The sequence below is a fragment of the Lathamus discolor genome, chromosome 2, assembly GCF_037157495.1.
Source record: "Lathamus discolor isolate bLatDis1 chromosome 2, bLatDis1.hap1, whole genome shotgun sequence".
Classification (NCBI taxonomy): Eukaryota; Metazoa; Chordata; class Aves; order Psittaciformes; family Psittacidae; genus Lathamus; species Lathamus discolor.
The window spans coordinates 14918743-14946177 of record NC_088885.1 but is presented as its reverse complement, the minus strand read 5'-3'; the positions used below and the strand labels follow the sequence as shown (position 1 = coordinate 14946177).

General features: G+C 38.8%; 1 protein-coding gene across 3 annotated transcripts; it reads left to right on the top strand.

Annotated features, from left to right (window-relative positions):
• The first annotated feature begins 310 nt into the window (after positions 1–310).
• On the top strand, positions 311–27435 carry TRA2A (transformer 2 alpha homolog). Of its 3 annotated transcripts, none has more exons than XM_065665866.1 (8): positions 311–541; positions 10000–10133; positions 12522–12621; positions 16280–16468; positions 24745–24862; positions 25373–25493; positions 26211–26278; positions 26449–27435. In XM_065665866.1, exons 1-8 carry the CDS (start codon positions 506–508, stop codon positions 26457–26459), a joined length of 777 nt encoding a protein of 258 aa, XP_065521938.1. In that variant the 5' UTR covers positions 311–505; the 3' UTR covers positions 26460–27435. The 3 variants fall into 3 exon arrangements, with proteins under 3 accessions (XP_065521938.1, XP_065521936.1, XP_065521937.1); XM_065665864.1 differs by having other exon boundaries at positions 316–541; positions 12450–12621; XM_065665865.1 differs by having other exon boundaries at positions 321–541; positions 12450–12621; positions 24745–24860; positions 25386–25493.

The following is a 27435-nucleotide window of genomic DNA, read 5'->3' as shown; positions in this document are numbered from 1 at the left end:
GGTTTGGACGCAAGGCCGATGTGCACGTCGAGCAGGAGCATTCTTGATTCGGACAGGACAGGCCTGGAGGGAAGGAGTTACAGTTATCCGGGGAACGGCGGCAGCGGAGCCCGGTACCGGGCCTACGAAACACGCTTGACGGGCAGCTCGGTCGCATCCGCGACGGCGCGCCCCCGATAGCGGGGGGGTGGGGGGGGGAGAAGCTTCTGCGCATGCTCGGCAGACCCTCGCGAGGTGCGTCGCAGCGCGCTCGTTGTCCCGCCGGCGGCGTTTCCTCCTTTGTGACAGGCGGGCTCCGCCTCCCGCGCGGTGTCGGGCGCACACGGAGCGGAGGCGCCATTTTGCGGTGCTGCGGGAGACGGCTTAGGAGGCTTTGGGGGGGAGGGAGGTGGTGGTGCGCGGTAGGCATAACAGAAACAACAACAGCGGCAGTGGCCGTGGGTACGGTTGCTGCTCGGGACTAGCGTCCCCGTTCGCACAGTCCCTTGTCCAGGACTTCGCCGACATGAGCGACGTGGAGGAAAACAACTTCGAGGGGAGGGTGAGTAGCCGTCCCGACTCGACCCGGGCCGTGTGGGAGGGGGGTGAGCTGCCCCGGGGAGGGGGGGAGGGCGCCCTTTCTCCTCCGGCCCGCTAGGGGTGGGGGCAACGCAGCCTGTCTCTAAAATGGCTTCTTCAGGTGCCCGAGTCTGGACTGGGCCGCTCGCATCTCTCTCCTCTGCCTGCCTCCTTTTTTGTTTGCTTGGTTGGTTTTTCGGACCTGGCGCTGAGGAACTGGCCTCGCGCGGGGCTCAGCTCAGCTGCCTGAATCTTCACACGCTTCCTTCTCCCATCACCCCCTTCCCTCCGCACCCCCCCGCCGGGGTGCGGGCCCTGCTCTCAGGCGGTGCGGGTTCGCCCCCACCGTGCTAGCGCTTGTTTATCTAAGGACAGGGCTGGGAGCGCTGCTGCAGCCCGGTGTTTCTCCCCGCTTCCCTCTCCCTTTTCTTTCCCGTGATTTTGAGCTGCCCTGTTCGGCCTTCTGTAGTGTGCCGGTACTAGACTTCGGGGTCGCTGCGGTTCCCCGTCTGTCACCGCTCTGCCCGCGGGCAGTACCGGCCCCCTGGTCGTGGCATGGAGAGCGCGGTCCCGCGCGGTGTAGCCGAGGCCTCCGCCCGCCTAAGAGAGGAGAGACCTGGTCCTTTTGTGAGAGGTGCGCTGCCTTTCCTGGCTGCTGGCCCGCAGGCAGGATCTTCTTCGGGCCACGCTTCCCGAAGCCGTCAGGGAGGTATGGCCTTCGTTGTCAAACCGTTGAAACGCATTGATCACGCAGCTGGAGACTTTCTCTCAACAAGCTGCTGTGGCTTTGTAACCTTGTTAAGCCTGTTCCTTCTCTCTCCCCTCTGATTGCTGCGGTTTTTCATGTACACGTATGATTGGTCCCTTATATTTTCCATGGCTTTCTTCCTTAGTGATGATCAGGGCAAGCAGGAATTGCTTTGTCCTCACTCCACCGCTATTTACTCTCTTAACTTTGCAGAGATTTGTTGTTGCTTCCTCTTTTAAGCGATCCTTCAGAGGAACAGCTCAGCAACCTTTCCGTCGCTTTCTCTGATGAACCAGTGACAGCAACTTTGCAGTTATTCATATAGGGTTACTTTTGGGGGAAACAAGCAATGAAATTATTGAAGAGTAGTGTCACATTCCATTAATATTTTGTTTTACACTAATATTGTTACACTTTGTGATGTTAGTAGAAAGACCAAACAAACAAAATGAAAACACACACCCCAAAACCAGCACTGCTTAGGCTGAGTGCTGCACTTGACAGTGTAGTGACCACTGCTGCTTCCTCAGGTGAGGTAAAAAAAATCTATTCTGTGATGGCTGCTTGGACAAAGATGGCAGTATAGCTAAGGTCTTTTCAGCTAGTTACTCTAATATCTGAAGGGAAAACTAACTTGAGTCTGAGAAATTTGAGCAATAAGTATGTTTTGCTGTTAAACTTTTGAAATTTTTACTTCAGTTTCCCATCTTACAGTCAGATTTATGGGTTTTATATTATTATTTTCTTGCCTGTATTTCCACTGCCGTTTATTGTTAGGAAATATTTGTGTTGGGTTCATTGACTTAACATTTTCATTAGATTTCTTAATGGATCTGTTAGCATTATGAAGCTGATATAGCTGTGCAGGTTCAGTATTTCTGCACACTGCCCTCTGCCAAATGTAGAAGCTAAGAAATGTTTTGAGAGTATGTGATGTCTGAAAAGTCCTATGTAGCAGTTTCTGGGACTGCTGCTTCTTAGCTGGCTTATTCTTTCTTTGGTGGTGGAAAATGCACCCGTTGGAAAGGGCATCTGATCACATTGAATCTTTATTTGGGAAACTTTTTTTTTTTTCTGTTACACTGGACTTTCTCAATCACTCTGGCATTTGGCAGAGTCTTTATCTACCAGTGGGTTTTGTTTGTTTTTGTAACTGAACATAATGGTAGGTAATTAATTCATTTACAGGTTAGGGTGTTTTTTTGGTGCTGTTAATAAAGAACTTTTTTTTCTTCAGTAATGCTTTTTTGGTTGTTGATGCTATTAAAATACTTAAAATACAAAATTATATTTCAGGCTGCAACATTTTATATTTAATTTCTTCTGAAAGTGCTGGCATAAAATTAAACATGTGCAACTTTGGGTCTTTAGTTTGCTGTTCCCAATTGGGTAGAGCTCTACTACATGGTGGTGAATGCCGTGGTGCTTCAGTTTGCTATATGCAGACATGCGGAACTGAGAGAGTATGGGATAAGTTTTCAATGGAAGAAAGAACTGCAGAAACTAGAAACAAGTCTGAAAAGAAATTGCCACAAATAAGACTTGAGTACCCTTTCAGTTCTCTCCCCCTCAGTTTAAATACTAAATAGTGTGACATGTTTTTAAAAAAACTAAATGCCAAAAGAGTAAGGGAGTTCAAGCTTAGTTTAAGTCTCTTTGTATTTTGTCCATGCAGATGCATGTTGTCCTAAAAGTATATCTGCACTACTCTTGCAAGTAGTGAAGTCTGATACTAAGATGAAGCTTCTTATTGATGTGTAATGAACTTTGTCTTAGAGAGATTAATTAGAAATTATTTTCCTGGTTTGCTACTTTATGAAAGAAAAGATGTTCACAAATAATGATAATTCAGTTAAATTCAAAATTTTTTCTACAATATTGTCAGGGATTTTACTTTTTTTTTAAAAAGCATATTTTTAGCAGCTTTAAGGTACTGTCTCTGCATATGTTTTGCCTCTTTGTTATTTTAAGATCATAATATTAATCTGAACAAGAAATGTAAAAAAATCATGAAAATAACATTCCAGTGAGACTGCACTATTTTAAAAAATCACACTTCTAATATGTTGGATAAAATCATTGTAGAGATAGGTTTGGGGTTTTTTTCATTCTTGAGTTTTTTTTTTTATTGACTTTTTTAAAGCAAATGTTAATAAATATGCTCAGACTAATTAGCATCTGCTCTGGTTTTGTATCATTTTGTTTCAACTTAAGCAAGTTCTGTATTAAGAATGTGGCTGGTTGAACAGAAGAAACCCCCTCATTCAAGCATGGTGATTTAGTGAAAGAAATTGACAGAAGAAGGAGAACTATAGTGGATGTGCTAGATAGAGCTAAGTTTATGGAGATTACGAATTAAAAAACATTCTAAGTCATGTTTCTTATCCAGTGACTTGCCTTTGGGAGAAGTCATAGAATTTTATCACCATAGAATGTTTTTTCTGAGCAGGTTAGACAATTGAGTGTTGTTTTTTTTGTTTGTTTGTTTATATATATATATAATTGCTGTCAGATGACAGGCAACTCTTACTTCCTTTCAGATTTCTTGTTATTTTTAATAGCACCTCGTTCATTTGGAGTGCCTTCTGTGATGCAGTTTTATTAAAATGTTCCCCAGAGCAGTGGACAGATTAGAGTGTGAACAAATGTCACTGCAGGAGCTCCACTTGAAACTAATCAATTGGTTTAGCTTCTGATGCTTGATTAAAATCAATAATCTTAAAAGTTTATTAGTTTTCTAGCAATGTTAATGTGCTTTTTTGTCTAAATAGGTAAAACTCTTTATCAGAACAAAGATAGAACTTCATTTTAGAACTCCACATTGTTTGTCTTCCTTCATCCTAATGAGATGCCTCTTCCTGCTCTGCAGAATCTTACAGTGATCTCGCTCTAATAAAGTACTTGAAGAAATATGATTTTTGCATGTGAGCCATCTTGTTGAAGCTTATATCTGCAAGCAGCTTTTGGCTTAGCTTAGCTGTGAATATTTCTTGTATTTGCTTCATGCATCTTGTATGTGAAATACTTCATGTCATATGTGTTCTAATGTTAGTTGCCTAAATCTGATCAGTTTTTAAATTATTTCTTGGTGGGAGGGTGGATGATAGGGGAGAAGGCTCCTTAGCTATTGTATTCAGTCTCTCCTGTAGTGGCAATCTGCCACGTCTGTGGAAATAAAGGCGTGCTGCATTCCATACCTTTTGAAATACAGGCATGAGGGTCTGCTTATGCTCAGGAGTTCTGCTTGGAGAGTGCTGTGGTTTCTAATGGCCAGTGTGGGAAAGGAGACTTTGTTTGGAAGTAAAATTTTTCTTTTTTTTTTTTTTCCCTTTTTTCTTTTTTTTTTTTAATCAAGCCTAATGAATTCTGTATTGTTCTGGATCATATCATCTGGGAAGGCTGTTCTTTTTGAAAACAAATTCCATTTCCTATCTTCCATGTGTGATAAAGGAGTGAGTACAGAATCCTCCCTGAAGAGGCATACTTTCAAGCCTCAGTGAGATTAACTTGCAGCTGCAAAAAAGTTTTTTGCTGAAGCTTCCTCCTCTTTTTTTTTCCCATTTTAATCAGAGCAGTATCACTGAGAAGCGCATAAAGTTTGCTGATGTTGGTAACTTTTAAAATATATGTCTTCAAGATGGCATAACTTATGAGTTGCCTTTTATACAGAAGCATGTTATGTATACTATTGAAATATTTATAGAAGAATAGCTAATTAAGGGATGAGTTATATTTTTAGTAATGAATGACAGAATAAAGTATGAAGCAAAAATTACTTGTGAGTTACAGGGAAGGTTGGTAGATACTTGACAGAACAGTGGTTAAAATGTGAACTGTAAGGGTGGTGAGGCACTGGAATGGGTTGCCCAGGGAAGTTGTGAAAGCTCCATCCCTGTCAGTGTTCTAGGCCAGGTTGGACAGAGCCTTGGGTGGCATGGTTTAGTGTGAGGTGTCCCTGCCCATGGCAGGGGGGTTGGAACTAGATGATCTTAAGGTCCTTTCCAACCCTAACTGTTCTAGGATTCTATGAAAATGTAATTTTGTCCTTTCTGATTAATGTGAAGTCATTATATTGACAGTTTTAGCCAGGGAATGTAGACTGCTCTAAATTTCTGTTTCTTTTTAGAATGTTTACATTTTTCTGTCCAATTATGAAGTTGGACTTAATTTCTTTTTTGAGTTTGGGCTGGATTTGTGTAAGGTTTTACTATTGTTTTGCTGGCTTAATGGTACTGCTGGCTTAATGGTACTTTTTGTCCTGTCCTTTTTTCACCCCATGTGTATTTCTTAACAAGGTCAAATGAATTTAAACTGAAATTTCTGTGATTTAATGATTTTTATCTTCCCATTGCACTTGCCGTGCTTTGCTATAGACAGCCTAATTTAAATTTACTTTAACTTTTGATATTCTTTCTGTTGTACTCTGAAAGGGTAAGGTAAGAAATGACAGAAGTTGGAAACAGAGTATAAAAGGAAGAATACTGCCTTTTGTTTTGGTGGGTTTCTTTGTGTTTCTCATATCCTTTTATGAAAGGTGGAAAACTGAAAGGATACTTATTAATGACTTATGCAGTTCTACTTTGCATTGAAATGTTTCAAATGCTTTTGAAATAATAATTATATTGGAAAATAGCATTTCTTTTGGAGGATGTGAGGAAGATAAATGGTAGATATAACTTGCTTCGATTACGTGATTTAGACAGTTGTACTGGCACAGATGAAATACATTTACATGACTGACATTTTGTTCAACTGGATCATCTGAAGTTGATAGTTGTTCAGTAACTGGGTTTATGTGATCATGAGGTGAGGAGAGACAGTGGAATAATAGCCTTGCCATACTATTTTATTTCACATTGCTCTTTCTGGGAAGAGGGAAGGAAGAAAGGATGAAAAATAGTCTCCAGTGCTCTCTTTAAATACTTCTAGCTGTGCATCATCTTATCCAGAAAATCAGTAACTGAAGCTGAAGTCTTTAGACTTGGTGTAAGTTTCATTTGTTGGTGGATCATCAATCCCATTTCCTCCTATGTACTTGAGGAAACTGCCACATTGTATTCTGAGGAAGCAAGCTGTTACAACTGAGGTTTTTTTTAATGATTGGTTTAGGTGGGATTTTTGGTGGGGTTTTTTTGTTTGTTGTTTTGGTTTGGCCTGGGAAAAGTGTTATTGATAGAAATAGTATTTGTTTTGAAAGGAAAGTCAGAGCTGAAGAATGTTAAGGAGTTAGCTGACTTGTCTCTTTCTACAGGCTTTAGTGACAGCAAATCTAGATAGTTTGACATGCTCACAGTCAGTATCTGCCTGTAAGTTTGTAAGGGTGAAACCAGTGACTAGGCATTTACATGATAAAGCTGAAGGCATTGAAATATGTACTGTTTTGTAAGAGAATTGTGGGATGAGAAACTGGGTTTAAGAAGTACGGCCTTATCTGTGGCCATTAAATAGCTGAGGATCTTAAGAACAGAAAGATAAGAAAATGTTGAGGATCCAGAGAAAAAGTTTAATCCTTTTTGCTCTTAAACAGTATTTAAATTAATTCCTGTGATAACAATGGAGTTAAGATCAGCATGTATAGATTGTTTAAAGACTAGTACAGAATCAAGATTTGGCTCAGAAGTTTTGGGTAATAGAGCTGTCTCTTTTCTGTCGTTAAAGATGATGTACTAAGAAAGAATGTTAACTATTTAATTTTCTTGTTCATATTGCAAAGTGGGTACAGATTGTTTATGCAGAACAGTTGGGTCAATCAATGATACAGACAGATACAGTTGGTAATTATTTCCTTATAGTAGGAAGTAGAGGAGGAAGATTGATTAAAATATCTCTTTGTGACTGCTTGAAGCTCTGAATCTCTTAATCTTTGCCTGTAGAATTGCTGTTATAAATCTTACTAGGTACTTCTTCAGCATCATCCTTAAGTCCTTAAACTCCAGCAGATTATTGTGATTCCGTTAGTCTCTCCTTTTGAAGCGCTGTAGGAGATAAAACTAGGCGATCTATGTTGCATCAGGAGATGAGATGCAATTGCCTGCCAGTGACAGACACAGTATGCAACTACTAACAGGTAATCTCTCTTTAGCTGCAGTTTACATCTACGGTTACTTTGTTTGAGGAAGTTTGAAACGTGTAAGAACTTAGCTGTCACTTCTGACATACCAATTGTGAAGTTGTATGTTTGTGAATGCAGCCCCTAAAAGGTCTGATCAGGTAGTTCTAAAAGGACTTGACCTAGATTAAATGATGTAACATTTTTCTTTTGGCAATTTAATACAGATTTGTTGTTATAACTGATACTATTAGAAACTGTATAGGCAGTGTGGCAAGATTTAGTTGAATAGCTAAGGACGCTAATCTAACTTTTACATTGTTTGGGAGTGATTTTGTTCTTGGTATTTTTGGCACCTCCCAGCACTTCTAGATTGTGCACTGTCTGGTTTGGGGGATTGGTTTTGTTCAAGTTTCCAAAGTTGTTCTTGTTGAAGTATTGATCTTTCAATTGTAAAAAGTATGGACAAAGCAGAAAGCAGTACTCTCATGAAGGAGTAACTGAGGTGAATTCTTTGTCTTTTTATTGAAGGAGGTTTTCTAAATCAGAATTATCTATATTGCTGATCACTTTGATAGGGAGGGAACTGGAAACAATTCTGAAATTCTTAATAGTTGTGCAGGGGATGAAGTGAAAGGGAAGAATTGAGGAGACTCAAACAATGAAGAGTACAAAAATAGAGACAAAGTGATTAAAAAGCAAGTTAGTGGTTATAAAAGGAAATGTATTTTTTACAGTGATCAGTGGATTTCAAATGTAAAAATAAATATGTAATAGTTAAGTGCACAAAAAGTCCTTTTATTTCAGTGAAAGTCATGTAGCTAGATCAGTGGATAGCTTATAATGGTAACCTGCAATGTAGACCTTGTTATATGGTCCACGTGTCACAGCCAAGCTTCAAATTTGGTCTTCATTGCTAAGTTTGGCAGGTCAATTATCCCAGCAGGTGACATTCTGCATGTGTCCCTTGTCCTTTTTATTGCGGTAAAGGGGAAAGGTAGCATAGCTGTAATACTTAATAATACCCAAGCCTCTCACGTTCCTTTTCTGGTGGATGTTTTGTCTTGAAATGCGAGGACAGTACCCTTTGAAAAGAATTTCAGCCCAAAGTAGTACAGAATTTAACTGCAAAAGAAAATCCAAGTCTGGACATAGAAAGACTAAGAAATAAATTAAGAAAAATACAGTGAGGACAGGCAGGAGGAGAAATGATGCAAATAAATGTGAAATTTAATACCTATGGGAGGGGGGACTTGCTATACGTTTTTTAATTAAGAATTTTGCACTTCTGTAGTTACAGGTTTATATAGCATACTATTCTGTAGAGGATTTTATAGCTGAGCTCCCTAGAAATGCTGTAAACTAAACCATGAGGAAATCCTAACCAGCTCTTTGTTTGCTTGTTTTCCTAGTTTTTCTCTTGTGTGCATTACCATGCAAGAAAAAAACCCTTCTGTCTTTACTTCTGTTGGATTGCTTTGAACTGTATTATTACACATCTTGTTTTATATGGATTAAGTTGTATGCAAGGAAAACAGGATAACAATGAGGAAGATAAAGTAGGAAGAAAAATTCATTGTTGCATATATCTGTGTGCATGTATTATGCGAGTAAGTATGTGCATAGATAGGTTTTGACTAGAAATCTTTGGCCGTTCTGTTGAACTGTGAGAGTGTCTTAATAATGTGGAGGAGTAGAATTGGGGATATTTGATACTGAGAATTACATAGCTATTATTTTAGGGGGGAATCACAGTTATTGGTGTCAGTACTTTATTTGTGCTAATTAGTTTTTAGTGTATCTATGTATCTTACAAAAAATTTGAAAGGGGAGGAGGGTAGCTTTGAAAATAAAGCACTGAGAACTCAGTAAGCTTATTGTTAGACCATAGACACTTATACATTTTTAAAGAGTATTTTTTTAAGTTGTTTTATAAAATAGTTTCTTGCACTTTACCTGCTGGCTTTTCAATTTGGTAGATAACATCTGAACTCCAGCAGAGTTTTATAATCCCCACGTGCTTAAATATACTAAATGTTCTTTTTCCATTAAGGTTAATGTTCGTGAAGAAATTGAAGAGTTTTTTCCAAGAATGTGGAAGATAAATCAAGATAAAAGAAGGCTAATGAAAAGTATTAAAGATCAGAAAATTAAAATTGAATGGGGGAAAAAATTGAACAGAAGATTGGTCAGATAGAAGCACTTGAATATTTTTTTAAGGCTATAATGAATTGTTTGAATTGGGGAAGAATACACGAAGTATGAAAAATGAAAAACTCAATGAAGAATGAAGAAAAGTAGAAAGCAAGAGTGAAGTAGAATTAAAAGAATCTGGAAGAATGAATGGGTCCTAGGTTAAGTAAATGTATGGTTTATGTTCCAGTGTCTGTATGATCAAGTTGTAGATGAATTTGCATGATTACTTAGTTAATAGAGAATTGGTGATCTGGTTCAAGCAGGGACCTATTTGAGGAAAGCATACAATATTAACAGTGGGTTAGCAAAATGAAATTTGTTTTGGAGGGTATTGTCTAACCATTTGTTTTTCAGGAGCAATCAGTATAATAGAATTACTGTACTTTAAATGTTAGGAGTTAGGCATTTATACAACCAATACCATTTTTAATACTGTCTTTTTTGTTAGGAGTCTCGCTCCCAGTCAAAATCTCCAGCTGGGAGTCCTGCTCGTGTAAAATCGGAGAGCAGGTCAGGATCTCGCAGTCCATCGCGGGCCTCCAAACATTCTGAATCGCACTCCAGGTCAAGATCAAAATCAAGGTAGGTTCATGAAGTTACTCATGTTAATTTAGTGTTCCTGCTTATGCCTGGTTTTGGGTACATTGATAAGATTTCTTTCCCCTTTGGAAAAAGTTATAAACCTTGTGAGTTGTATTAACCAGGGCTATGTTAGTTTGCATGTTAGCAGTCATACAGTTTGACAGAGTTGAGATTAGAGTTCATGAGTAATAAAGCATGGGTGTGAATAGGGAAAGTAATATAAATAGAAGAAGTAATGTAGAAATAACAAATAAAATGGGTAGGTTTATCTCTTCCAGAACAGAGAAAGAAGGGATTACATCTCAGTTTTGTAAGAGCTCCTGCCTCCTTCACCCAGATCTTTTTATGGGGAGACGGACTTTTGTGTGGACTTCTCCTTCTTGGGGAAAAATAAGTCAAGTGAGAACTGCAGCAAAGATAGTCTGGGTTAGATAGGAGTAAGCTGTCTACCTGTTGGAAGACGCTACTTGGGGAAGTTGTTGACATTCCTTCGTTGGAGGCTTTATAAACAAGATCTGAGAACTGTGATTAAAATGGGCATGGAGAGCTTCTTGATTTGTGGAAGCTTTAAGATTTAAATTCATTTTTTAATGCTGCACATGTCCTTCTTCATCCTTTTTTATCCCAAGTGTATGTTTGCAGAGGCCAAGTTTTATACTTCTGAGAGAGTTTGCTCAGAACAGAGGAGGGATGTCATATTTTTTCCCCCCCTCTAAGTATGTGTTGTGATTTAAGCCCAGCTGGTAACTCAGCACCATGCAGCTGCTTGTTCACTCCCTTCCTCCCTCTCTCCTGGCAGAATGGGGAGGAGAATCGAAAGAATGTAAACCCCACGGATTGGGATAAGAATAGTCCAGTAACTAAAGTATAATATAAAACTACTAGTAACAATAATGATAAGGGAAATAACAAAGGGAGAGAATATAAAACTAAAAAGGAAAGGGCTAAAAAAAAACCTGGCACAATAAAACCAAGTGATGCCCAATACAGTTGTTCACCACCTGCTGACCAATACCCAGCCCGACCCAAGCAGGTATTTGGGCCTTCGGGTGATTTCCCCTAGTATATATACAGGGCATGACATGCTGTGTTATGGAATACCTCTGTGGCTAGTTTGGGTCAGGTGTCCTGTCTCTGCTTCCTCCCGGCTTGTTGTGCCCCTCCTCACTGGCAAAGCATGAAACTGAAAAGTCCTTGATCAGGGTAAGTGCTAGGGAGCAACAACTGAAACATTAATGTATTATCAGCATTGTTCTCAGGCTAAAGCTAAAACACAGCACTGCACCAGCTACTAGGAAGGAGAAAAATAACTTACAGCTGAACCCAGGACAGTATGTCATAAATGTTATCTGGCTTATACCACCTATCTCTCTCTTTCCTTGTACCATTTTACTGGAGAAAAAGGGGGTAGCTACCAAATCCTTCTTTTGTCAATGGAGAGAGAAGACAAAACAGCATTTGTAGCTCCAGAGGGGAAAAGAGGCATTACACAGTATTATGTTGTTGTCATCCCCTCCCGCAGTTCTTGGGAGAGGTCAGTATTCCATCTTCCCTATTTCCTGTATCCCTGTATATGCTTTGTACTAGGGCAGCTGAAAAAGAGTTACTGTACTCTGAACTCCCAAAGTTCAGCCTAATGTTATAGCTTCTTGCAGTGTTTAGCAAGATTACTAACATAATGCCTGTATTAAATCATGCAGCTTCAGGATGATGCTGGACAGGATGCTGGGACATCTAGTCTGGGTCATGCATTGCCTAGAAAGGTTGGACCAAATGATCCTTGAGGTCCCTTCCAACCTGGTATTCTATGGTTCTGTAATAAAATTTAGCTAATCATTGCCAGATACCTGCAAAGGAATGCTTCAGGAGTTAAGCAGGGCTTTTTTTTTGGTCTTGAATACTTTTAAAGTCTAGGTGAAGTTCATTTGTAGATACTGCTTCATTGTTGTGCTGCTAGATCTTTCCATTTTTACTGCCAAGACAGTATTTTACAGTGTGGCATATCTGGTTTCTCTATCATTGTGCAAGTGTTAGTTACATGTGCAGCCACGCTGATAAAAATTTAAACTTTGAACTTCTGGAAAACTGTCATGAATGTAATCCTCTTTGTATGCAGAAGCACTCTCACAAAGTTTAAAATGATGCTACCAAGCAGGTTATTAGAGATCCACACAATCTTCAGATGTGCAAAGTAGGAGAAACTTAGCTATTTTAATTGTATCTTAAAATAAATAGATTTTTCTTCAGGAAATGTAAGGCTTACAGTTCAGTACATCATCTGCATATGCCTAACTAAAAGTTTTCTTTTTGTTGAAGATCCAGGTCCAGAAGACACTCGCACAGACGTTACACTCGTTCCAGATCCCATTCCCATTCTCATTCCCATAGGAGACGTTCTCGAAGCAGATCATACACGCCAGAATACCGTCGCCGAAGGAGCCGTAGTCATTCTCCAATGTCCAACAGGAGAAGGCACACTGGCAGCAGAGTATGTCATGTTCATCAAGGCTGAGTATCAAAAACCAGTTGCTGCTTACACCAGTGTAGTCCAAAAGCATGCACCTTTTCTGTGCATGCTTGCAACTGGACAGTATTGATAAGATTGACTAGAGAAGACAAAGAAAATTCTGAAGTGTTTATTTGCTTAATAACAAACAGTATATTATGTTGAAGGTTGCTTGTGATTTTATGCCTGTGAGTAATTAAATTGGTTTTAACTTGACAAAATAACCCATGTATTATTAGTTAACATGTAATAGGAAAACTTACAGTTAAGAAAAGGATCAGGGAGTCTCTCAAAATGTAAATGAGAAGTATCTCTGTATGGACAGGAGGAATTCTAGGGGCACCAACCAAGATCTGACATCTTAGGCCATTCTGAGAGTTTTCTCCCAGTGGCCTTTATGATCTATTTCAGTGCCTTAGCTCCTGGTTCCTCATCACTTCAGACTGATCTAAATGAGAGCTGTTAAACACAGGTCTGCCTGTTTCTTCATGAAGGCTGTGGTGCTTCCTGATCATTTTAGGTTTATTCTGGTTTAGTTTGTTACTAATCCTGTGGAAAAGAGTATAGGTTTTTTTCTGGCTCACCTTGTTAAAACAGCTCACCAGGACCAGATAATACCAGTGTGAGGGAGAAGACAAGAGTGTATGAAAAAGGGCAAGACTAAAACAGTGCTAACGTACAGTGGCTTAAGCTGTTGGGAAGCAATGTTCATAGTTACACGTCTTGTGGATTGTTGCCAGTCTGTAATCATGATGTAGTAAATATGACTCTAATGTCTTGAAAATTGGCAGGAATAGCTGAACTTTGAAAGGCTTAGCAGATTTCCTGGTAAGAGATGAACGAATCGTCTTTACTACTTTAGGAAATATTAGAATATATTGCTGTGCAAAGAAGCCTTTTTGCCATGGAAGTAGCTGTGAAAGAGTTTTGTTTTCACAGTAAGTTTCACATTAATTCCAAGGAGAAGTTCTAGTAGTGTCGAAACTGAAGTCAGTCATATTTGAGTCCCCTAAATAACAAGGTCCTAAAGACACCAGAAAAATTGCTAGCAATTTTTGCCACCTCTGATCTTGTAGAGAGAATTTGCATACTGTGTTGATGGGAGGCAGTACAAAAAAACCTACTATAAAAGCCTTTAGTCCTCTGCAGTCAGTTTAGTGCTTCCACTGGTGATGTAACTGTCACTTGCTGTTTAGGGTGTGGAGACTGATTCTCAGTACTTCTCTTGCCTAGAAAATGTAGTTGGATTTAAGTGTATGGGGGATGTATAAAAAGGACAATACTGGTATACACTGTGTGGAGGGGCATGTCCAAACAATGATTTAAAAGACTGAAGGATTTCATTAGAATCACAAGAGTCTGAGCAATAAAAAGACTATTAGTGCCACTGAATTATCAGGTAGATTGAAATATTTATTATTAAAGAAGCTTAAACCTCTATAATTAAAACTTTCAAATGACAGAGTGCTAGGTTGTGTTCTGCTTTTCAGCTATTATAACGAATTGTAAAAGATTCATGTCTTAAAGTTTGAACTTTGGCAAAGGGAAAGAAAGAATCTTCAAATATATGAATAGTTTGGGCATCTTATTTTCACAATGGATTCCTGAACAAAAGCACTGAAAAGAACATGACAGAAGATATAAATATGTTTGTTCTTTGAATTCTGCTGAAACGCAAGCTCTGAGGCATAAATTACTGTGCATCAGGGGCTTTGAAAATCTGAAACTGAAACACGTTTTGACTGTGTCAACTTCCAGTTATTATTCTAACAGAAACATTAAATCCCTGTGACTGTTGCTGCTGTTTTAAACAGCTGAATCTAGAATAACGTGCCAGAAATTTAACTGAAAAAATGCTAATTAATAATTCTTACAGTGGAATTGGAATTAGGTGAACTTTGTAGCACGTAGAGAAACCTTAAACCTAATAGAGAAATTGTACAATTTCACAGAATCACAGAACGGTTTGTGTTGGAAACAACCTTAAATGTCATCCAGTTCCAACCCCCCTGCCATGGGCAGGGACACCTCCTACTAGACAGGTTGCTCCAAGCCCTGTCCAGCCTGACTTTGAACATTGCCAAGGATGGGATAGCCACAGCTTCTATGTGCAACCTGTGCCAGCACCTCACCACCCTCACAGTGCACAGCTACTTCCCAGTATCTAATCTCAGTCTCCCCTCTGTCAGTTTGAAGTCATTCCCCCTTGTCCTGTCATTATCTGCTCTTATAAGAAGTCCCTCTATGGCTTTCCTGTAGGCCCCATTTAAGCACTGGAAGCTGCTCTGAGGTCTCCCTGGAGCCTTCTCTTCTCCAGGCTGAACAAGCCCAACTCCCACAGCCTGTCTCCGTAAGAGAGGTGCTTCAGCCCTCTGATCATCTTTGTGGCCTCCTCTGGACTCCAGCAGAGTAGAGGGGGAGAATCACCTCCCTCGATCTGGTGGTCAGCACTTCTGATGCAGCCCAGGATACAGTTGGCTTTCTGGGTGCAAGCACACACTGCTGGGTCATGTTGAGCTTCTCATCAGCCAGTACGCCCAAGTCTTTCTCCTGAGGGCTGCTCTCAATGCAGTCTCTGCGCAGCCTGTATTTGTCCCTGGGATTGCCCCATCCCAGGTGCAAGGCCTTGTACTTGGTCTTACTGACCTTGATGAGGTTGGCATTGGCCTACCTCTTGAGCCTGTCAAGGACCCTCTGTATGGCATGCTTTCCCTCCAGTGTATTGATTGCATCACACAGATCGGTGCCGATAGTAAACTTGCTGAAGGTGCACTCTTTCCTACTGTCACAACACTGACAATGAGGTTGAACAGCACCAGTCCCAACACTGACCGCTAAGGAATGTCACTGATCTCCACTTGGGTATCAAGCAGTTGGCAGAAAAATTCGTATTTGACCTCCTTTAGTTGAGGTGACATGTATGAAGTAGATCCGTATCCCACATCGTGTTAAAGAATCATGAGTCTTGTTGATGAGGTTCACACAACTGGCCTTCAACACTTGTTAATCTCTAGATGAAAGAAGCAGGTGGCTTTCATCCAGCTCACAAATGAAAAGAGAGAAACTTTCAAATGTGAATACTGACTTTCAGTATAGTTGGATATGAAATGTTGAAGGGGGAGGAAGCTTTGGTAGAAGCTAAATTATAGTTCAACTGCTGGTGCTGAAGAGCCCAAATGCATTTAGTGTGTGCGACTGGAGGCAGTGTACATAGTACTGATGATGGTGGTGCAGAAGGGCTGATGGCGGGAGTTGAGGCTGGCTGACCTGTTCCTAGCACACATTAATGTCATCTGTGTAGCTTGTTGGTCACTCAAGAGCTAATAAAATAGGTTGCTGTTCATTTTGTAGCTTTTCTGTAATAAGAATACTTATTTTTTATCAACTGAATTTTTTACCAACACAGGTTCCTCTTTGTCTTTTTTTCTACAATGCCATGAAAACCAGTTCTTTTATTTTTATTTTTTTTTTTAAATTGGAATATTGATAACAGCTCAAGTTAAGTTTTGTAAAAAAACAATGTAAAAAAACATGTCGTTTTCTTCAGATTAAAAATTGTTAGTAATTGAGAAATTTTGATATGCGAATGTTTAACTTGTTTTTTATAAACTTAATGGGAGTTGAACATTTGTCTTACCAGGCTAATCCAGATCCTAATACCTGCCTTGGGGTGTTTGGTCTCAGTTTGTATACCACTGAGAGAGATTTGCGTGAAGTCTTTTCCCGTTACGGACCTCTGACTGGTGTCAATGTGGTTTATGATCAACGGACTGGACGATCAAGAGGATTTGCTTTCGTCTATTTTGAGAGAATTGATGATTCTAAAGAGGTAAATTCATGCTTTGTGACTTGTAACAGTTGTGCTCTTTGTGCATTGTCTTCATCACTATCTCTGTGAAAAACAAGCCCGTGGTTTTTGATGCATATTTCACTAGCAGGTTTTCACAGTGAGATTAGTTTAAAATACTTTGTTCAAACAACATAGTGTTTTTAAACACGTTAGCATTTTAGTTCAGTGTTCTGATGCTGGGTAAATATTGAGCCTGAGCTGCATTGAATCACTAATGCACATTTTGTATTGATTTTAGTCTGTTACTTCAGAATGAAAGTAAGTCTTTGGACATAGAAGCCTCTTAGTATTTTTGAAATATTTTGAAAGTTAATTTTTTAGAGTAGTTTTCTCTATCTACCAAAGTTCTGAAGGTTCTCTTTGCTTTACATTTCCTTCTTTAAAAGCACATCATCATGCATTTAAAAAATAATGTGGTTTGTCTCGATTTGTGCCTTGGTCAGTGTCTGCTGGTTATAGGGGTAGCTAGTTACAGTTGGACTGAGTTGCTTTTAGGATAATAGACCTGTAAGGAAAGAATCGAAAAACATGAACAGCAGCTTGTATTATAGTCTATCACAGTAAGGAGTACTTTACCTGTGAGAGGAGGGATACTGTGAGCTTTACTACATTTACTGAAATTTGTAGATGAAATTGCTATTAAAACTAAAGTAATTTTCTGAAAAAAATCTTTTTTCAAAAGTTGGGCTTTTTTCTTTAGGCTTTCAGTGTGGGATTATCTGTTTATTTTGGGCAAACTGAGTCATAGACTTCAAGCATCTTGTTTATGGATTAGTATTGCTGGGCACATGTTTCAGATTTTCTGTGATTCTGTTTACATTTGTCAAGTGTATTCATAATGTTTGGATGCGATTTCTCACTTAGCATTGAAGGGAGGGAGGGTAACAGCTGTGGAACCTACTGTCAGTAGCTGAAAAATGAAAACTGATGGTAGCTGATGATTTTTTAATGAAAAAATCTTTGTGGATGAATTGGTTGAACTAGATTCAGTTCTCATCTTTGGTTTGTGGGAGAAATTCCACAGAGAATCAGTTTATGGGAAGAGTAGGGTTTGTAGATGTGTATATGTGTGGTTGTTGCAGGTTGTTAGGGGTAAGTAAATGGACACAAAACTTCCTTTATTGTCCCTTCTGTATTTTCCCACTATCACTTGCACAGGTAGAGAGGGGAGTTAGTAGGATGGATAGCTGTATATTCCATCTTTTGTAGCCTGCTGTCTTCTGACTTTTAGCCTTATATTTCTGTGCACTCTGAGCTCAGTGGGATTTTGAAACTGTGACTGTTTTGTAGAACATTTAATGTACAAAATACTTGCTCAATATTTCTTGTCACATCTGTGTGCCGGTTTTGTCTGTTTTACAGCTTTATTTGTCTTCAGAAGTAGGTTTTTTTCCTTGTTGCCATGGGCAATGGTCATGCATGACACCATGCATTTCTTAAAATGTTCCATGTAAATAGCATGAAGTAATTTGTTTTAGTATAAAGCTGTTTTGGCAGACACAGCAAAACTGGAATGCAGAGAGAAAAAATGGGATATTACGTACAGTCAAAAATATGGAAATAAAGATGAGCATCTGAAACAGGAACTGAAATAATTGAGAATGTAATTGAACCCTTTTGTTTTTTCTCTCCAATGGGCTAGTGCATGAAGAGGGGGAAAGGGTGCAAAACTTCCCAACACTTGGAATATATTTAACTGAAGTACTTTGGCAAAAACAATGGGAGACAAACTTGTTTGTTTGACTTATTTCATGGACCTTGAAGATGAATTTAACGATGGCATTGAATGGCAGCTAATGTAGAAAAAGGGAATGTAGCTACAGGCGTGAAACTTCGTGACAGGTCCTGTAGGAGAACACTTGAAGGACATGAAGTAATTCTCTGTGTGAAAGATAGATCAAATCTGAAAAGTTGAGCATGCATAAAAGCAATGACACTTGAATTACTGTTGTTCTGAGTAAATACCTTTTCTTTTAAAAAAGCCCTAAACCAAAACCCCAAGCCTCCAACACCCTGAGCATCTGAACAAAGAGAATATAAAACTCGAGATGTTAGAAGTATGTTTCAGCCTTTCTAAAGCAGTCATAGACGAATTATATATATATATATGTAGAACTCTACAGAGAAATAAGGATTTCCCATAATCTCTACTATTGTCCTTCCAGGAGAGGTAAAATGGGGACACCTCTATGTTGACATGCTCTCAAACACTTAATATGAAAATTCAACACCAAATGAGTTCTGAGTAGTTTACGTTTAAACTTTAATAACTTGGTTTAAGATTCGTCAGTATCAATAGTGAGTGGTTTCTATCACAGCTGAAGTCCTTCAGGGCCATGTAAGATAGCATTTCTTAAAGGTGATACTTGGCTGTATCCTTAAAGTAACAAAGGGGCAATAGTAAAGTTTATTTTAACTTAAGCTGTTTTAGACTTTCAGAGCTTCAGTTTGATTAGCAGCCTAGTTGTTAGCTGTTTATGATCATCTTAGTTATAAAGAGGAGCAGAGATTTATTACTTTCTGAGAACTACTAGGTTGAGCAGCTGTCAGAGCATCACAGTAGCCTCAAGTGTTTCCACCTTAACAGGAGTGGGAAAGAAACGTTGGATGCATGTGTCCATTGTAAAGGAGATTTCTTGTGGAATTTCTTCTACTCTGAAACTCTACTACTGAGATGAAACTTTGTGGTCTGACTGAAGGTTTTTTTTCTGTCAAATGTCTTACTGCAATAGCCTGGTTTTTGCAACATAGTACTTGTCTGGGTTGTTTATGTTCTGACCCATGCTGAAGATGCTCACAGATGTTGAGGATTGATAGATGATTGTCCAGAAAACCTGAGGGTTTGCTGTGGCAATGTTCATTTTGGTGTGCTAGTTCAAAAGCTATCTAAAAAGCTTATGTTGTTGCCTACCCTTTTCTAGAAGAAAGGGTATTCTTTCTTATGTGCGTAGTGCTTTTTTGTTTTTGTAAAGTTACATTGTTTTACTTTAAAACAAACCCCCAAAAACCCAAAACCTTTTCTAAGTAATATTTGGTATTGGTTTTTTGTCTTGTGTGTTGCAGTGTCTTGTCTTACGTTTGCCATCTTCCTGCTAAGTCTTTAGAACCACATGTGCAACATGATGCAAAGGTCAAGATCTGTAAACATCTGTTCAAGACCTGTTTCTCAAGATTGGCATTCTTTCTTACATAGTTCTAAGTATTGTCAATGCTGGCACTGAGCCAGTGTTGTAATATTGTCATTTTGCAATATTTACACTAAATTATAGAGGATATTCACCTGATCATCCCATTAGGATTTTCTTTCTGTGTTCAGAGGAACCCAAACTTTTATATACTGGGAGAAGGGGTGGGGAGTTTGGTGGAGGGGGATTGATTATCTTGGGTTAACCATAAATTGAGAGAACGATGAGTAAAAAGTGCTGGCTGTTCTAGGGAGGTTATCTTATTACAGTTACTAGGGATTTAATACACCACTATCCAGCTTTTTAGTAACTCGGAAAATGAAGTATTGTTTTTTGAGAATACTGTGAATGTACTATATATCTGTAGCAAGAACTCATCTGACAACCACTAGCTACAGCAGCTGTTGGCAACATGGTGTTTTCTGATTTCTGATGCTAGTTACATGCTCTTTACAGTTTTAACCATCTTTCAGAACTGTTTCCTGAAGTAGTGTTCCTTAGCAATCAGTACAGACTTTATCTACAGAAACTGAACTATTAACATAATGTAGTTACCAAAGACCGGAATAACAGGGTTTATCATTTTAATTTGTAAGACATTTAATCTGTGGTGCCAGCAGACCATCTTAGAAGCACCATTATTGACCAAAACTTCTGCCATAGCTTGTTGAAGAAATGCTTTAAGTACTGTTTGTGGTATCAAAAGGGACCTTAATATACCAGAAAAAAACACAAGAATGTCTCGAATGTTTGGAATTACAAGTTGCAGACTTGTGGAGACTTCGAAATACCATGAAATCGCTAATGCTTGCAGAAACATCCAGTTACTCATTCTGGTTTTCTAAAATCCTGTATTTCTTGACTCTGCAACTCTTTAAAGTACACATTAAAGAGAAGACATTCACTGGGTAGATGTTTAAGCTCAGAAAATTGTATTTTAAAACATTATCATTGTCAATATTCTAATAATACTTTAAAAACCCCAAAACCTTAAAGTAGAGAATATAAATTTACTCTTGTTCAGAAGTGACATGGACACTTGAAATCAGCTTGGCAGACCACAGTAAGTGTGGAAAAAAAAAATTAGTTTCATAGTTTCTTTTTTCATCCCATCAGTTTGTTTTTTTTTTTTTTTTTCCATAGAGTCCTTTCAGATGTCCTCCTTAAATCTAAACTTGGACTGGTGATACCAGTATAATGGGGGGAGAAGGGCTAATCTGTTGTGCCTGTGTGTCCTGTCCTGCACCTGTGATGCAGTGGAGATGATGCTTTCATGGGTAGCATTAAATTCAGTATGGGAAGGACTTAAAGTAGAAAACAAGTAAGAGCCCTCTCCAAAATCAGCAAACGGAATAAGGCTGTATCTTTTATCTTTTAAATCATTAAAATACAATTTCACAGTAGTCACAGCATAAATTGCTTGTGCTTGGCTGTTTGGGTGTATTCAGTCTGTGCATCACTGATGTTGTGGTGATGCCACACTATTGAAGTAACTCAAAGCAGTTACTCAGTTGAAATACAGACTCCGTGATCTCTTGTATGATACCAGTGGTATCGTGAACTCCATAGTAGAAATGTCAAGTGACTGTGACATCAGCTCTGCCAAGTCTCTCTTCTCCCCTGTTCCTCCCCACACCCTTTCCCCCAGTGATCATAGTGCAGGCTGCAGAAATTTCCCACATTGTTTCCCTGTCCAAGCTGCTTTTTCTGGCATAATCCAGGCTGAAAGATTATTTAATCTTTTTCAGTGAACTCTTGATTGCTTAAGTACCAGTCACCTCTGTAAATTTGTGCATATATGAAAAGTTCTGTGTTTCTAAGCTTGCTTTGCGCTACCTGATTGCTAATACATGTAGAAAGCACCATATGTAATAAATACAAAATGAAATACAAATCTGTTAAATTTAATGCTTTCTTTCTGTTAGAACCACTGAAGGCTGTGATCCTGTAGTTTGGGCACTGCTCATTTTGTCAAACTAGCACTTTACACTTTACACATTATCATTTGAAGTTTTGTTATTATAGATATCCTGCTGAAGGTTTAAAACTGTACTTTAAGGCTGAATTACTACCTCTGCCATTCCCAGTCCCATTCTTTTGTTTTGTGACTGCAAGCATATATTGATGTGTATTCTGGCCTGCAAAGGTCATTTTTTCCTTAGACTTTGCAACCAAACCTAGCAGTACATGTTCATAGAAATCCTGTTTGCTTGCTTACCATCACCGTGTAGAAGCTGTGCAAGTCTTCTAACAACATTTGGGTAGTTGGAAGAAAATCCAGGTTGAAATAAAAATGGACCGTTGACAGTTGAAGGCTCCTGAGAGGGTACTGTGTGTCTTAAACCCCTTTGAACTTTTGATTTTTCTCTTTTAAAATGTTTCATGTGATGGTCTGGAAAATACAGTTTATTCTCTTAAACAGTATTTGAAAAGTCTTCTGCACTTTTAGAGCAAGTGTGCAGTTTTTTCCCCGTCGACATTTAGATGTTCTTAACACATCCTTTGTGCATACCCAAAACTAGTAAGAAAAGCAAACTGAAATTTGTTTTGTCTATTGCATGGTAGTCTAATGAAATTTTAAATCCAGAATTTGATTATGAACTGTTCTAACTTTCAAAGAAAACGCAAAAGTTTCAATAATTAGAAGTGCAAATGGGTTTACAGCCTTTGTACAAAATACCTACTGTTGTATCACTTGGCTGAAACAAGGTTTTCAAATAGGGCTTTTGGTCCTGTTGCAGCAGTCCTTAGCCAACAATGTAAGTACTTTGTTTCAAAAAGCTGTGGTCTGTGCATTAAGAATAATGCGGAGAATTTGAAAACATCTTTGGGAGGAATTTCCAGTTACTGTGATACATACTATCACTTGTTGTTGGATTCATAATGTCTTTGTGTGGCTTTTGGCTTTTCTGTACTTGGGGGAATACAGTCAAAACTGTAAAAGGCTTTGTTATGTCTGTACATTTAATGAATACTTTGATTTTCTTTTTTTGGGGGGGGACAGTTGTTGCTGACAGCTGTTGAAAGCTAAGAAAAGTTTTAATACTGAGTAGGTAATTGGATTTTGTGACCAGGGTGTCTGGGTTTTGTGCGGACTGGTAACTATGATCTGATCTTTATCCACTGAAATGTTACACATGCTTGGTACTTTCAAAACAAACGAGTCTCAAAACCAGCTCTTCATCTGTCTTGCTGTTACATTGCTCTTCTCTGTATCATCCCCTTATGTCAAAGAACTCTTCCTCTTAAAGAGATGTTTATTCTTTTAACTAAATGACATGTGCCAGATGTTCTGGATTTGAGGTGGCTTCTTGTTAGTTAAGCTTATTACTCCGCAAGTTGCTGATGAGATGTAAAAATGCCATGAAGCAGAAATGTCCTTAGCTTTCAAGATAACTTGCATATTGCTGCATTTCCAGAAAGATGCTTTTCATCATGAAGCTAATTTTTCAACCAGCTATTTGCAGCTTTCATTTTTAGGTTTGTGCGCACATAGATTCCTAGGATCTGTGCACAAATTTAGTTTAAATTAGATCATCCTCGTGGAACAAGACTGAAAAAAGTCTCAAAGCTGTGTAACTAAAGTTAGTGTTCCTGTTCTGTTCGCAAAACATACTTCAGTGTGTGCTGAAAAACTTGAAACCCTCTTTGGCTCTGCCTTGCAGTTAGCCAAATGTAGTTGGTTTATTTTTGTACGGGAGCAGAACTCACTAGGTGGCGATGTAGTACAGATATAAACAGCACTACTAACACTAAACTAAGTGTAGTTAAATAGGTTAGTGATAATTCAGTCACTTCTAGCTTGAGGACATCGCAGTTAAATCATGTGAGTGTCGTGTTTTTGTTTCCTCCTCTGCCTTGTGTGTTAATTCAGTAAGTCCTTGTTAGCAGCAAAAAGGTAAATTTCCAAATAGTTGCTTGCTTCATTATTTAATTAAAAAAAAAAAAAGAAAAGCTCTACTTAAAGAGGTACCCTCTCATTTTGAGGTTGTATATGGCTCCTCACAGCTAAATAATAGCAAAGTGCTTGTGTTCCTTAACTCAAGGTTGTAACCCTCCACACATGGAAAATACGAATAATGTATGTTGGGCAGAGTGCTGGGCTTAGTGACATGAAGAGGCGTGTGCTGGTATTTCAGAGATCCCAGAGCAGCTCATAAAAGGATTAAAAAAAAAGAAATTGCTTTGCAAATTTGTATATTTTTTAAGTCCAGCATTAACTCTTTGTTAAATTCTTACGGCTGTGGGCTTGGTCTGGGGTTTTTTGTAAAGTTATTGTTGCATGAATGTAATTCGCAAAAGTAAGCTGTGCTCCCTTGAAAAACTATTTTCAGGATTTTGAGTTTGTGAAAGGCCATTGTATTGATTCTCAAAGAGTAGAAGCAGGGGCTAGAACACCCAGTGAGTGTGTGCAGGGGCTGCGGGCGGCTCTGAAGGCACAGGCTTCTCAAGCGCAGCCCCTTCTGTGTATTGCTTTAGCGAGCTGCTATTGTCAGAGTGAGTGGGGAGGAAGGTTGTAATTAGGTATCCATGTAGGCTGAACCCGCCATTTTACTAAGCTCTGCTGGAGTAGGTCCTTGTAAGGGAGATGGCAGGAGGCTGGGAGAGCATGAAATGGCAGCCGACTAGCAGTAATCCGGCCATATGCACCCTACAGGAAGCCACTGTTTTGCACAGCTTTTGAATCCGCCCGTCCCCTCTGGGTCAGAGACGGCGGGAGGAAAAATGCAGTTTTCAGAAAAAAAAGATGTTTTGATTTTCAGTTTACCTTTCTGATGGGTGCAAGACAAAGTCTAGGGAAAGTGACTGTGTTAGTGGTTAGCACTGTGCTCTCTTAAGAAGGGATTGTGTATCACATTAGTCCGTCACTCCAGTGTGGTCCTGTAGCACGGCAGACGGGCCAGGGGACAGAGATGAGCCATTCACCACAGTGGGGCACTAGTAACCAGTCTAAATAAAACACGTGCAGGACTTGCTTTTCTGATGGAAAATAATGTGTTCTGTGCTTAGCCTTCCACAGTTACCAGTAGGTTGCAGGTTTCATGCCCCTATTCCTTGTGTCTCCTACAGGCAATGGAGCATGCAAACGGTATGGAGCTGGATGGCAGGAGGATTCGGGTGGATTACTCAATCACCAAAAGAGCACATACACCCACCCCAGGCATCTATATGGGCAGGCCAACACAGTAAGGATTCACTCATTTCCTGTAATGGGACTAAAATGGGTTTAAATTGAATGCTTGGAGTCTGGTCGAAGAAACAGAATTACAGATACTTTCTGAAATTTTAGAGTTGTGCCAGTTGTATCTTATCACAAAGTTATTAACAGAAAGAATTCATTACTGTGGTTCAGGTAGACTATTAAATTCTACTGTAATTTATTGCCCCTATTTATAAAAAATAAGGAGTTATTTTTAAAAAACACATATGCAGCACAGTCAGTTAATGTGGCCTTAGCTTACTGAAATTGGTTATTATGGGAATTAGGCTCAAATCCCTGGTGGGGTTTCTATTTGGTATTTTTGTTTGGCTTTTCTATTTTTGAAGGTGTTTTTCTGTCAATGTTTCATTCTGAGATTGTTTTGGCATGGCATAGTCTTAAGTGTCTGATTTACAAGAAGAATTTAAAAAAGCTTTTAAATCATTTTAATCAAGCTGAAGAGTAGATGTATAAAGTGATGATTTTGTGTTTTTTGGTTTTTCCTGAATAGTAGTGGAGGAGGTGGTGGCGGTGGAGCCGGTCGTCGCCGTGACTCGTATTATGATAGGGGGTATGACAGAGGATATGACAGATATGAGGAATATGACTACAGATACAGGTACCCAGCCTTTATTTGATTTCTGTACAAACAGTGGATTTGTTTTAAAACCCAAGAAGTTAGGTGACAAAACCGTCACTCCATTCATAGCAAGATTCTGTATGTGTGCTTGCTGTGTTTTAGAACCTCATTGCATTAGGTTTTGTGGGATTAAAAAGTGATTGTAATCTCCAGTTTTTATGTTAATTCAGTTGTATAGTGAACAGTTGGGCAAGGGGTTAATTTTGCTACCTGAAGGAGGTAGAGCATGTGCCCTGTAAATCTAGTGGACAGATAGAAAGTAAAGTCATTTTTCCATGCTGTATATAGAACCAGGGACAGCTGATACACAGTGCTGTTTCAAAAGGGGTTATTTGTAGATGGGACTTTTAATGCTTGACATTTCATAACCATGTCGCTGTTTTGAAAGTTATCTAGTTTCAGAGAATGTTGCTCAGCAAGAATTGAAGGCATCTGGAGAAGCACTTCTGTGTTCGCAGGGCTAGTGAGAGTTTAGTAAATTCTTTGTCTGGGAGTATCTTACAGTTTTAAACACATCAAATAGAGAAGTATAAAAGCATTTGTTAAATAACTAAGCCACAGCCAAATAAAGCTGAAATCATTCATGCAGGCCAAGTATTTCAGTCCTGAGGAAATGGTTGTGTTCTGTAGAAGTGATGTGAATAAGGCTTCTTTCATAATGGATGTTGTTGGGTTTCTTTTTAATTTCCTTTAAAGGAGACGATCACCATCGCCTTATTATAGCCGATACCGATCACGATCAAGGTCCCGTTCCTATAGTCCAAGTAAGTAAATACATGTGCATAAATACAGTCTGGCTGGCTTGAACCTTGTTGTTACTAGTATTAATTGATCAGTGGGAATTCTGAATGTGAAAGCAAGAAAGCTGAGATTATGTGGGTTCAGTTCGTGTGTAGTAACTGGTGTTGTCTTTTGTTTTGTTTTGGTTTTGCAGGGCGCTACTGATGATCAGAAGAGTTACAGTTGAGGACGTGATTTTTAAATACAAAGTTCACATCTTGGCTTCCCTACTGCTTTCCCTCCCATCTTCCCTTCCTTGTCCTCCATCCAGCTCTTTTACAAATTTTTGGTTCATTTAGAATATACATACTTCAGTTGAAGTATTCCTGTTTTCCATCCCTTCTTATTGTAATACTCTTAAATATTGTAATTGTTGTAGTTTTTGTGTAGTAAAGCATCTTAAGGAAAATGGAGACCCCAAAGTGCTCATACATTTTGGAAGTCATTCCTATTTTGTTTTTAAAACAATTGGACTCCTGACTAATCAGAAGAGAGCATTGGTATTTTTAAAGCTTGCATGTCATATGTAGTATACACACTCAGATACTTTAATAGAAACTTGCGTTTCCAAGTAACTCGTTAATGTTTCTGTTAAAATGTTTACCTATTACTTTGATAAACAAGTAATGACTTTGAGCCTTTTCTGTAATGACAAATTTACTTAGATAGTCATGAACCAGAGGACTTGGTTTTGTTTTGTGTTGTTTCGTTCTTTATTTGTCAGGTAGTTGCTTTGAGTGTAGATTATTTGAGCTAGAGTAAAATTTGGTATTTGACTGACTGGGAAGAATAGAACCTTGTACACTCGAAATTGAGTCTCTGTTTTATAGACAAAAGTTTCTGAATTGCTACACAGTGGATAACATTTGAAGTTAAAACTAAAAATCGTGGGGGGTTTATTTTACTAGGTTAAATATTTCCCCTTAATTGGTACAGGAGAGAAAATATTTATTGAACATGGCAATTAGTTATATAATTTGCTGTTCATTTAAAAGGGCAACAATAAAACCCACCAACGTTTTGGTATTACAGTAAAGGTTAAGCAAGTTTTGTTTCCAGTCCGTTTTGGAAGTATGGATGGAAGAACCTACAACTACACATAAACCTTTTTTCCTTCTTCAATAAAAGTTAATTCCACTGA

What these genes read in the sequence shown, in the direction of transcription:
- TRA2A (XM_065665864.1), top strand. Translation starts at nt 506, where the DNA reads ATGAGCGACGTGGAGGAAAACAACTTCGAGGGGAGG. An exon ending in AAAACAACTTCGAGGGGAGG is followed by an intron (nt 542 to 9,999) that starts GTGAGTAGCCGT and finishes CTTTTTTGTTAG; the next exon opens with GAGTCTCGCTCCCAGTCAAA. An exon ending in AGGTCAAGATCAAAATCAAG is followed by an intron (nt 10,134 to 12,449) that starts GTAGGTTCATGA and finishes TTTTTGTTGAAG; the next exon opens with ATCCAGGTCCAGAAGACACT.